General features: G+C 34.6%; 1 protein-coding gene across 1 annotated transcript; it reads right to left on the bottom strand.

Annotated features, from left to right (window-relative positions):
• Window positions 1–1,058: 1,058 nt before the first annotated feature.
• LOC133608965 (chymotrypsin B-like) lies at window positions 1,059–7,597 on the bottom strand. The gene is made up of 6 exons (XM_061964620.2): window positions 7,501–7,597; window positions 5,075–5,178; window positions 1,888–1,967; window positions 1,549–1,811; window positions 1,358–1,491; window positions 1,059–1,278 (listed from the first exon to the last, which is right to left on the bottom strand). Exons 1-6 carry the CDS (start codon window positions 7,550–7,552, stop codon window positions 1,117–1,119), a joined length of 795 nt encoding a protein of 264 aa, XP_061820604.2. The 5' UTR covers window positions 7,553–7,597; the 3' UTR covers window positions 1,059–1,116.
• Window positions 7,598–12,793: the final 5,196 nt, after the last annotated feature.

Raw genomic sequence — 12,793 nt, 5'->3', positions numbered from 1 at the left:
AATTTTTTTTCTACAAAGAAAAGTACACTTGTTATTAGTGAGAATGTACTTATTTTTAGGTATTTTTGGGTTAGCTAATTTGACTTGTTTTGGAAAGTCTTGACAAGCCGAATTTTCTTGTTCTACTGGCAGATAATTTTGCTTAGTTCAAATAAAATACCCCTAATTTTTGTATTTTTTTTCTTGTTTTTGAACACTGACTTTTTGCAGTGCACTGACCGAAGAATAATAATAAACTAATAAACTAACTGCGCCCAAGACACAACCTCCAGGCTTATGATTTTAGGTTGTCCTGAAGAATTTGGAGGTAATCTTCCTTTTTCATTGTCCCATTTACTCTCTGTAAAGCACCAGTTCCATTGGCAGCAAAACAGGCCCAGAGCATAATACTACCACCACCATGCTTGACGGTAGGAATTGTGTTCCTGGGATTAAAGGTCTCACCTTTTCTCCTCCAAACATATTGCTGGGGTATTGTGGCCAAACCGCGACTGTGTGTGTGTTGCTGAACCCGACTTGGACATTATCTGGACTGGACCTGGTTTTAAAAAAAAACCTTTAAACGAAGCTAATTTCATTTACAACCAGGTCTGGTGAAGATAAAGTCCTTTTTTCTTTCTTTTTTTCTTCTTTTTCTTTAGATAAGATAAATAAATATTTTCTTGGATAAAAAAGAAAGTAAAACAATATAAAAATAATTACATAAAAAAAAAAGTAATTAAATGACAATGTTAGTGGACCAGCAGCACAAACAATCAAGTGTGCTTCAGGGACTGTGTCCCTTGCAGAAGTGTTGTCCATGTTGTGGGAACCACAATATTGGTAGCAGAAAGAAACAACCCCTTTTGTGTGAGTGGGTGTGTATGAGTGTGAATGGGGGAGGGAGGTTTTTTTTTGGGTTGATGCACTAGTTGAAAGTGTATTGTGTGTTTTTTTTTCTATGTTGATTTAATTAAAAAAAACAAAAAAAAACGCGACTGTATATCGTATTTAGCGCAAGAAGATGTGAGAATGAGAATGTGAGAGCTGGACCAGCAAGAAGTGGAAGGAGACATAGGTGATGTTCACGTTGTTTTATTGTTGCAAAACACTCGTTCAAGGGGTGCCGTGGTCCGTTTAGTTGCTGGCCAGGATCTGGTCCACCCAGGCGCGAAGCTCGGTGACGCGGGCGTAGACGGCGGGGGTGGTGGTGGAGCAACGGCTGCTTCCCCAGGACACGATGCCGACCAAAGTCCAGGCGTTGTCCTTCTCGCAGACCAGAGGACCGCCGGAGTCTCCCTGTCAAGGCGGGGCAGTCCAGGGTTGGTACAGTAGGGAGCATGTGTGTGCTACGGTGGTTAAGTGGGCGGGGTCTCACCATGCAGGAAGTGGCTCCGTCTCCTCCGGCGCAGATCATGAGGTCAGAGATGTTGCTTCCCCAGTGCCTCTTGCACTGCTCAGCGGACAGCAAGGGCAGGGAGGCCTGCTGCAGCTTGTTGGGGGTGCTGGGAGCTGCGGGACAAACACGCTTAGACACGCCCACCGCGTCCCCGCCGCCCTTATACTCACCGTTGTAGCGTTGCAGGCCCCAACCCGAGGTGACGCAGGTCATGCCGGGGGCGAAGGAGTCGCTGGACTCGGCCAGGCAGACGGGGGACACGTTGGTGCCGAGGCGGGCGGGCGTGGTCAGCTTGATGAGGGCGATGTCGTTGTTGATGGTGCGGGGGTTCCACTTGGGGTGGGTGAACACCTTGGCGGGCCTCAGCTGCTGCACGGCCTCGTTGGAGCCGTAGCCCTTATCGTGCTCTCCGGCGATCACGCGGTGGTAGGTCCTGCCGTGAGAGGGCGGGGTTAACGGGGGGGGAGGGAACCAAAAAACGCCAGACGCGTATCAAACCGGGGGTTCACCTGACGTTGCAGTGAGCGGCCGTCACCACCCAGTTCTCGTTGATCAGCGAGCCGCCGCAGAAGTGGAAGCCATTGGATTGCTGACGGAGACAAACGCCTCAGGTTACTTTTATACCTCCACCTCAGACACTTGCCAACCTTGAGACCTCTGAATTCAGGAGATTGGGGGGGTGGGGGGGGCGGTCTTAAGGGCATACTTGCCAACCTTAAGACCTCCGATTTCGGGAGGTGGGGGGAGGGGGTGGGGGTGGGCGTGGTTGGGGTGGGACGGGGGTGTGGCTAAAAGGGGAGGAGTATATTTACAGCTAGAATTCACCAAGTCAAGTATTTCATATATATATATATATAAGAAATACTTGACGTTCAGTGAATTCTAGCTATATATATATATATATATCCATCCATCCATTATCCATGATCATTATTAGCCTATCTCAGCTACAATCGGGCGGAAGGCAGTGTACACCCTGGACAAGTTGCCACCTCATCGCAGATATATATATATATATTTATTTTATTATATATATATATATATATATATATATATATATATATACATTTATTTTATTATATGTATGTATATATATATATATATATATATATATATATATATATATATATATATATATATATATATATATATATATATATATATATATATATATAAATAAATACTTGAATTTCAGTGTTCATTTATTTACACATATACACACACATAACACTCATCTACTCATTGTTGAGTTAAGGGTTGAATTGTCCATCCTTGTTCTATTCTCTGTCACTATTTTTCTAACCATGCTGAACACCCTCTCTGATGATGCATTGTTGTGTGGCACGCACAAAAGTGCTTTCATCAAATGCACTAGATGGCAGTATTGTCCTGTTTAAGAGTGTCACAACATTGCTGTTTACGGCAGACGAACTACTTTACGGTAGACAAAAACGTGACTGCTGTTGTTGTGTGTTGTTGCCGCGCTGGGAGGACGTTAATGAAACTGCCTAACAATGAACCCACATAAGAAACTAAGAACTCGCCCTCCGTCATTCTACAGTTATAACGTGATTGGGCAGGTATGCTGTTTATATTGTGGGTTAGCGGACTCAGGTCCTCATGGACCTGAGTCCGCCTGAATTTCGGGAGATTTTCGGGAGAAAATTTGTCCCGGGAGGTTTTCGGGAGAGGCGCTGAATTTCGGGAGTATCCCGGAAAATCCAGGAGGGTTGGCAAGTATGCTTAAGGGGGAGGAGTATATTTATAGCTAGGATTCACTGAAATTAAAGTATTTCTTTTATATATATATATATATATATATATATATATATATATATATATATATATATATATATATATATATATATATATATATGTATATATATGTATATATATATATATATATATATATATATATATATATATATATATATATATATATATATATATATATATATATAACCTTTATATATGTAACCTTCAAAAGCCTTCTCAAAACACACCTATTCAGATCTGCTTTTAACCAGTGATTAGTGATTAGTGTTCTGTGTCTTGTAATTGTCCTGTATTATTATGTATTTTACAATGTACTGCTTTTATATTTCCTGTATTTTATATTATTACTTTAAACGGTTTCATATTTAAATTTTTTCTCCTGTAAAGCGTCTTTGAGTGCTTTGAAAAGCGCTATACTAAATTAAATGTATTTTTATTATTATTATTATTATAATTCAACCACACAACAGCTCCAATGTGTGTCTATCCCTTTTCCCGGCAAAACTCGAACACCCACTTCCTATTAACTTCCCTATCTCTCCCGGAAGTCCCGCCCCCCAACCAGGGGCGCCGAAAAGGGGGGGTAAAGGAGACGGATTCTAGGGGCCCATGATGGAGGGGGGCCCAGAGAGGCCCCTAATGATGATGAAATTATAATACAGAAAAAATAATGACACTGTGTTGGGGGCCCTGTAAAGATTCTTTTCATGGGGCCCAAAATCCCTAGCGGCGCCCCTGCCCCCAACCACAGTCATTGGCTAACACCCCGTAGCCAGCCGCTACAGTATTAACGTGGCGGCTGGAATAAACACACGCTGAGAAATAGCTCCGTGCCTGCCTACTTGGGGCGGTATAGCTCGGTTGGTAGAGCGGCCGTGCAAGCAACTTGAGGGTTCCAGGTTCGATCCCCGCTTACGCCATCCTAGTCACTGCCGTTGTGTCCTTGGGCAAGACACTTTACCCACCTGCTCCCAGTGCCACCCACACTGGTTTAAATGTAACTTAGAGAATGGGTTTCACTATGTAAAGCGCTTTGAGTCACTAGAGAAAAGCGCTATATAAATATAATTCACTTCACTATTTTATGGGTTATAGATAAACCTATGGATAACGGAGACATATATAATAGTCTCCTTTTCAGGTGAGAGACGACGCTAAAGGCAGTGCCTTTAAGGCACGCCCCCAATATTGTTGTCCGGCTGGAAATCGGGAGATTTTCGGGAGAATGGTTGTCCCGGGAGATTTTCGGGAGAGGCACTGAAATTCGGGAGTCTCCCGGAAAATTCGGGAGGGTTGGCAAGTATGACCCCAGATCACACCTCACTCCTACCCACTTCTCCAAAGTGGGCTGGCTCAGGGTGGAGGACAGAGTAAAACAACTTGCACCGAGCCTGGTCTATAAAATCCGCTACACCTCCCTGATACCGAAGTACATGTCAAACTACTTCCTAATTCCATAGGGGGAGCTGCACTAACCACGTAAAACCCAGATTCCGATCTAACAAAGGTCTTAACTCATTCTCCTTCTATGCCACATCAATATGGAATGCACTCCCAACAGGTGTAAAAGAAAGTGCATCTCTATCCTCCTTCAAAACCGCAATAAAAGAACACCTCCAGGCAACTACAACCCTAGACTAACACCCTCCCCCCACCACATCCCACCCCCCGGATTGTAAATAATTCAATGTATATACTTTGATGATTAACTTGTGTGATGACTGTATTATGCTGATAGTATAGGAATTGATTAACGTGGACCCCGACTTAAACAAGTTGAAAAACTTATTGGGGTGTTACCATTTAGTGGTCAATTGTACGGAATATGTACTGTACTGTGCAATCTACTAATAAAAGTCTCAATCAATCAATCAATCAAACTGACGGGACGAGGGAGAGGAGGCGGGTCAGCGGACTCACCTGCAGGGACACCTGCCAGGGCCAGGAGTGAGGCACCGCCTCCTCGCCGTTGACAATGCGGGCATACCCGGTCACCTCGGGAGTGATGGCGGGGGTGCCGCAGCCTGACGGGAAGCACAAGAACTGTTAGCATGATAGATTTTTCCGGGCTAATTTAGCAGGCGTACACCTCAGTGTCATATATTTTGGTATTTCACTAATGCTAACTGTAAACATGCAGTTTTTAGCATGTTAGCATAGTACAGTTAGAATGCTAGCTTTTTTGGCTCATTTTGTAGGTTTACACCCAAGTCCTATTTTGGTGCTTGATGCATGCTAACGTAAGCAGGCTAGCATTTTAAACACATTTTTCAGGTACAAACTTCGGAGTACTATATTTTGGTACTTGACATATGTTACAGTTAACATTTTAACTGTTAGCAAGATAGATTTTTCTGTGCTACTTTAGCAGGCGTACACCTCAGTGTCATATATTTTGGTATTTCACTAATGCTAACTGTAAACATGCAGTTTTTAGCATGTTAGCATAGTACAATTAGAATGCTAGCTTTTTTGGCTCATTTTGTAGGTATACACCCAAGTCATATTTTGGTGCTTTTTTTGATGCATGCTAACGTAAGTAGGCTAGCATTTCAAACACATTTTTCAGGTCCAAAATTCGGAGTACTATATTTTGGTGCTTGACGTACAGTATGTTACAGTTAACATTTTAACTGTTAGCAAGATAGATTTTTCTGTGCTAATTTACACCTCAGTATCATATATTTTGGTATTTTACTAATGCTTTTTAGCTCATTTTGTAGGTATACTGTACATCTTAGTCATATTTTGGTACGTGACGCATGTTACAGTTAGCATTTTAACATGCTAACATTATCATGCTAGATGTGTTTAATTTATCAGGCCCGCATTTTAAACACATTTTTCAGGTACAAACTTCGAAGTAATATATTTTGGTACTTGACATATGTTACAGTTAACATTTTAACTGTTAGCAAGATAGATTTTTCCGTGCTACTTTAGCAGGCGTACATCTCAGTGTCATGTATTTTGGTATTTTACTAATGCTAACTGTAAACATTCTGTTTTTAGCATGCTAGCATAGTACAGTTAGAATGCTAAATTTTTTGGCTCATTTTGAAGGTTTACACCCAAGTCCTATTTTGGTGCTTGATGCATGCTAACGTAAGCAGGCTAGCATTTTAAACACATTTTCAGGTACAAACTTCGGAGTACTATATTTTGGTACTTGACATATGTTACAGTTAACATTTTAACTGTTAGCAAGATAGATTTTTCCGTGCTACTTTAGCAGGTGTATACTTCAGTGTCATATATTTTGGTATGTTACTAATGCTAACTTTAAACATGCTGTTTTTAGCATGTTAGCATAGTACAATTAGAATGCTAGCTTTTTTGGCTCATTTTGTAGGTATACACCCAAGTCATATTTTGGTGCTTTTTTTGATGCATGCTAACGTAAGCAGGCTAGCATTTCAAACACATTTTTCAGGTCCAAAATTCGGAGTACTATATTTTGGTACTTGATGTACGTTACAGTTAACATTTTAACTGTTAGCAAGATAGATTTTTCTGTGCTACTTTAGCAGGTGTACACCTCAGTATCATATATTTTGGTATTTTACTAATGCTAACTGTAAACATACTGTTTTTAGCATGTTAGCATAGTACAGTTAGAATGGTAGCTTTTTTGGCTCATTTTGTAGGTTTACACCCAAGTCCTATTTTGGTGCTTGATGCATGCTAATGTAAGCAGGCTAGCATTTTAAACACATTTTTCAGGTACAAACTTCGGAGTACTATATTTTGGTACTTGATGTACATTACAGTTAGTATTTTAGCATGCTAACATTAGCATGTTAGATGTTTTAGCTAATTTAGCGTATATACACCTCAGTGCCATTAATTGAGGTATTTCACTAATGCTAACTGTAAGCATGTAATTGTTAGCAAGTTAATTTAGCACTGTTAGCATTTCTTTTTAGCTCATTTGTAGGTGTACACTTCAGTCATATTTTGATGCACGTTAACGTTAGCAGACTAGCAATTCAAACAATGTTTTCAGGTACACACCTCAAAGTAATACATTTTGGTACCCGACACATGTTACAGTTAGCATTTTAGCATGCTGGATTTTATGGCTAATTTAGCAGCGTCAAAAATGTTGGTATTTTACTAATGCTAACTGTAGACAAGTTATTGTTAGTATGTTAACATAGTACTGTTCACAAGCTATCTTTTTTTTGGCTTATTTTGTTTACATTTTGCTATCTGGCCTACTATTAGCATTTATGTTCGGTGAAACATATTTTAAAACTGACTTTGAAACAACGTCGCAAAATAGTCGTTACGAGTGACGTCTCGTTACGATCACTCGTTTGGAGCGAACTTCTAGAACTTCTCACCGTAGGCGGCGCTGACGAAGGCGAGGCAGGAGACAATCCAGAGGAAGGCCATGACGACGATGATGCCGCTGAGAGAACGCCGCGCTCTTTTATTCCCCCGCCTCACCGAGCCTCAGCCAATCGGAGGCCGGTGTCAAAGGTCATGAGGCCGCCAGCTGGTTATCGACACTCAAGTGGCGGCGAGGTCGCACGCTCCGATTGGCCAATTGGCACTCATGATATTTCCATGAAAATACCAGGAATTAAATCTATAACACCACTTCTATAGAAGTTCATTTGTGTCTTCATTACCAAATTTGTCTTTTTTTACACTGAATTTATGTAACAGAATTTTTTGTGTTTGAATTTTGTGAACTGAATTATGCTAATATTGTAATCGAATAAAAAACTGTGAGAAAAACGTGTGTTTAAAAATTCAGTTTGTACAAACACCGTGTTTTAAAGTTCAGTGCAAAAAAATGTAATACGAATGTTTTTTTGTTTTTTTAACAAGGTTTTGTGTGTTTAAAAATTCAGTTTGTTCAAATACAGTGTTTTAAAATGCGCAGCAAAAAAATTCAGTGTATAAAAATTCAGTGCATAAAAATTCAGTGAAAAAAAATGTAATACGAATGTATTTTTTTAATAAGGTTTTGTGTGTTTAAAAATTATGTTTGTTCAAATACAGTGTTTTAAAATGCATTGCAAAAAAATTCAGTGTATAAAAATTCAGTGCAAAAAATGTAATAAGAATGTATTTTTTTTTATAAAGTTTTGTGTGTTTTGTGTGTTTAAAAAATAAGTTTGTTCAAATACAGTGTTTTAAAATGCATTGCAAAAAAATTCAGTGCAAAAAATGTAATACGAATGTACTATTTTTTTTATAAGGTTTTGTGTGTTTAAAAATGTAGTTCGTTCAAATATAGTGTTTTAAAATGCACTGCTAAAAAATTCAGTGTATAAAAATTCAGTGCAAAAAAATGTTATACGAATGTATTCTTTTTTAAAAATAAGGTTTTGTGTGTTTACAAATTCAGTTTGTTCAAATACAGTGTTTTAAAATGCACTGCAAAAAAATTCAGTGTTTTAAAATGCACTGCAAAAAAATTCAGTGTTTTAAAATGCACTGCAAAAACATTCAGTGTATACAAATTCAGTGCATAAAAATTCAGTGCAAAAAAAATGTAACAGGAATGTTAGTTTTTTTTAATAAGGTTTTGTGTGTTTAAAAATGCAGTTTGTTCAAATACAGTGTTTTAAAATGCACTGCAAAAAACTCAGTGTACAAAAATTCAGTGCAAAAAAATTCAGTGCATAAAAATTCAGTGCAAAAAAATTTAATACGAATGTTTTTTTTTTAAATAAGGCTTTGTGTGTTTAAAAATTCAGTTTGTTCAAATACAGTGTTTTGAAATGCACTGCAAAAAAATTCAGTGTATAAAAATTCAGTGCAAAAAAATTCAGTGCATTAACATTCAGTGCATAAAAAATCAGTGCAAAAAAATTAAATACGAATGTATTATTTTTTTAATAAGGTTTTGTGTGTTTAAAAATGCAGTTTGTTCAAATACAGTGTTTTAAAATGCACTGCAAAAAAATTCAATGTATAAAAATTCAGTGCAAAAAAATTTTGTGCATGAAAATTCAGTGCATAAAAATTCAGTGCAAAAAATGTAATAAGGATTTTTTTTTTAAATAGCATTTTGTGTATTTTGTGTTTAAAAATTCAGTTTGTTCAAATACAGTGTTTTAAAATGCACTGCAAAAAAATTATGTGTATAAAAATGCACTGCAAAAAAATTCAGTGTATAAAAATTCAGTGCAAAAAAATTCAGTGCATTAACATTCAGTGCATAAAAAATCAGTGCAAAAAAATTCAATACGAATGTATTATTTTTTTAATAAGGTTTTGTGTGTTTAAAAATGCAGTTTGTTCAAATAGTGTTTTAAAATGCAGTGCTAAAAAATTCAATGTATAAAAATTCAGTGCAAAAAAATTTAGTGCATGAAAATTCAGTGCAGAAAAATTCAGTGCAAAAAATGTAATAAGAATTTTTTTTTTAAATAACGTGTTGTGTATTTTGTGTGTTTAAAAATTCAGTTTGTTCATATACAGTGTTTTGAAATGCACTGCAAAAAAACTTAGTGTATAAAAATTCAGTGCAAAAAAATTCAGTGCATAAAAATTCCGTGCAAAAAAACGTAATAAGAATTTTTTTTTAATAACGTTTTGTGTATTTTGTGTGTTTAAAAATTCAGTTTGTTCAAATAAAGTGTTTTAAAATGCACTGCAAAAAAATTCAGTGTATAAAAATGTAGTGCATTAAAATTCAGTGCATAAAAAATCAGTGCAAAAAAATTGAATACAAATGTATTATTTTTTTAATAAGGTTTTGTGTGTTTAAAAATGCAGTTTGTTCAAATACATTGTTTTAAAATGAACTGAAAAAAAATTCAGTGTATAAAAATGTAGTGCAGAAAAATGTAGTGCAGAAAAATTCAGTGCAAAAAAATATAATAAGAACTTTTTTTTATAACGTTTTGTGTATTTTGTGTGCTTAAATAGTCAGTTTGCTTAAATACGGTGTTTTAAAATGCACTGCAAAAAAATTCAGTGTATAAAAATTCAGTGCAAAAAAATTCAGTGCATTAACATTCAGTGCATAAAAAAATCAGTGCAAAAAAATTAAATACGAATGTATTATTTTTTTAATAAGGTTTTGTGTGTTTAAAAATGCAGTTTGTTCAAATACAGTGTTTTAAAATGCACTGCAAAAAAATTCAGTGCAAAAAAATGTAGTAAGAATTTTTTTTAATAACGTTTTGTGTGTTTAAAAATTCAGTTTGTTCAAATACAGTGTTTTAAAATGCACTGCAAAAAAATTCAGTGTAAAAAAATTCATTGCAAAAAAATTCAGTGCAAAAAATGTAATACGAATGTACTATTTTTTTTATAAGGTTTTGTGTGTTTAAAAATGTAGTTCGTTCAAATATAGTGTTTTAAAATGCACTGCTAAAAAATTCAGTGTATAAAAATTCAGTGCAAAAAAATGTTATACGAATGTATTCTTTTTTAAAAATAAGGTTTTGTGTGTTTACAAATTCAGTTTGTTCAAATACAGTGTTTTAAAATGCACTGCAAAAAAATTCAGTGTTTTAAAATGCACTGCAAAAAAATTCAGTGTTTTAAAATGCACTGCAAAAACATTCAGTGTATACAAATTCAGTGCATAAAAATTCAGTGCAAAAAAAATGTAACAGGAATGTTAGTTTTTTTTAATAAGGTTTTGTGTGTTTAAAAATGCAGTTTGTTCAAATAGTGTTTTAAAATGCAGTGCTAAAAAATTCAATGTATAAAAATTCAGTGCAAAAAAATTTAGTGCATGAAAATTCAGTGCAGAAAAATTCAGTGCAAAAAATGTAATAAGAATTTTTTTTTTAAATAACGTGTTGTGTATTTTGTGTGTTTAAAAATTCAGTTTGTTCATATACAGTGTTTTGAAATGCACTGCAAAAAAACTTAGTGTATAAAAATTCAGTGCAAAAAAATTCAGTGCATAAAAATTCCGTGCAAAAAAATTTAATACGAATGTTTTTTTTTTAAATAAGGCTTTGTGTGTTTAAAAATTCAGTTTGTTCAAATACAGTGTTTTGAAATGCACTGCAAAAAAATTCAGTGTATAAAAATTCAGTGCAAAAAAATTCAGTGCATAAAAATTCAGTGCAAAAAAATTTAATACGAATGTTTTTTTTTTAAATAAGGCTTTGTGTGTTTAAAAATTCAGTTTGTTCAAATACAGTGTTTTGAAATGCACTGCAAAAAAAATCAGTGTATAAAAATTCAGTGCAAAAAAATTCAGTGCATTAACATTCAGTGCATAAAAAATCAGTGCAAAAAAATTAAATACGAATGTATTATTTTTTTAATAAGGTTTTGTGTGTTTAAAAATGCAGTTTGTTCAAATACAGTGTTTTAAAATGCACCGCAAAAAAATTCAATGTATAAAAATTCAGTGCAAAAAAATGTTGTGCATGAAAATTCAGTGCATAAAAATTCAGTGCAAAAAATGTAATAAGGATTTTTTTTTTAAATAGCGTTTTGTGTATTTTGTGTTTAAAAATTCAGTTTGTTCAAATACAGTGTTTTAAAATGCACTGCAAAAAAATTATGTGTATAAAAATGCACTGCAAAAAAATTCAGTGTATAAAAATTCAGTGCAAAAAAATTCAGTGCATTAATATTCAGTGCATAAAAAATCAGTGCAAAAAAATTCAATACGAATGTATTATTTTTTTAATAAGGTTTTGTGTGTTTAAAAATGCATTTTGTTCAAATAGTGTTTTAAAATGCAGTGCTAAAAAATTCAATGTATAAAAATTCAGTGCAAAAAAATTTAGTGCATGAAAATTCAGTGCAAAAAATGTAATAAGATTTTTTTTTTTAAATAACGTGTTGTGTATTTTGTGTGTTTAAAAATTCAGTTTGTTCAAATAAAGTGTTTTAAAATGCACTGCAAAAAAATTCAGTGTATAAAAATTCAGTGCAAAAAATGTCATAACATTTTTTTTTAATAAGGTTTTGTGTGTTTAAAAATTCAGTTTGTTCAAATACAGTGTTTTAAAATGCACTGCAAAAAAATTCAGTGCAAAAATATTCAGTGCATTAAAATTCAGTGCATAAAAAATCAGTGCAAAAAAATTGAATACGAATGTATTATTTTTTTAATAAGGTTTTGTGTGTTTAAAAATGCAGTTTGTTCAAATACATTGTTTTAAAATGAACTGCAAAAAAATTCAGTGTATAAAAATGTAGTGCAGAAAAATGTAGTGCATAAAAATTCAGTGCAAAAAAATATAATAAGAACTTTTTTTTATAACGTTTTGTGTATTTTGTGTGCTTAAATAGTCAGTTTGCTTAAATACGGTGTTTTAAAATGCACTGCAAAAAAATTCAGTGTATAAAAATTCAGTGCAAAAAAATTCAGTGCATTAACATTCAGTGCATAAAAAAATCAGTGCAAAAAAATTAAATACGAATGTATTATTTTTTTAATAAGGTTTTGTGTGTTTAAAAATGCAGTTTGTTCAAATACAGTGTTTGAAAATGCACTGCAAAAAAATTTAGTGCATAAAAATTCAGTGCATAAAAATTCAGTGCAAAAAAATGTAATAAGAACTTTTTTTTAAATAACGTTTTGTGTATTATGTGTGTTTAAATAGTCAGTTTGTTCAAATACGGTGTTTTAAAATGCACTGCAAAAAAATTCAGTGTATAAAAATTCAGTGCATAAAAATTCAGTGCCAAAAATGTAAT

This window comes from Nerophis lumbriciformis, linkage group LG06 (genome assembly GCF_033978685.3).
Source record: "Nerophis lumbriciformis linkage group LG06, RoL_Nlum_v2.1, whole genome shotgun sequence".
Lineage (NCBI taxonomy): Eukaryota > Metazoa > Chordata > Actinopteri > Syngnathiformes > Syngnathidae > Nerophis > Nerophis lumbriciformis.
The sequence above is the reverse complement of the archived record's forward strand: the minus strand, read 5'-3'. Positions and strand labels throughout refer to the sequence as shown.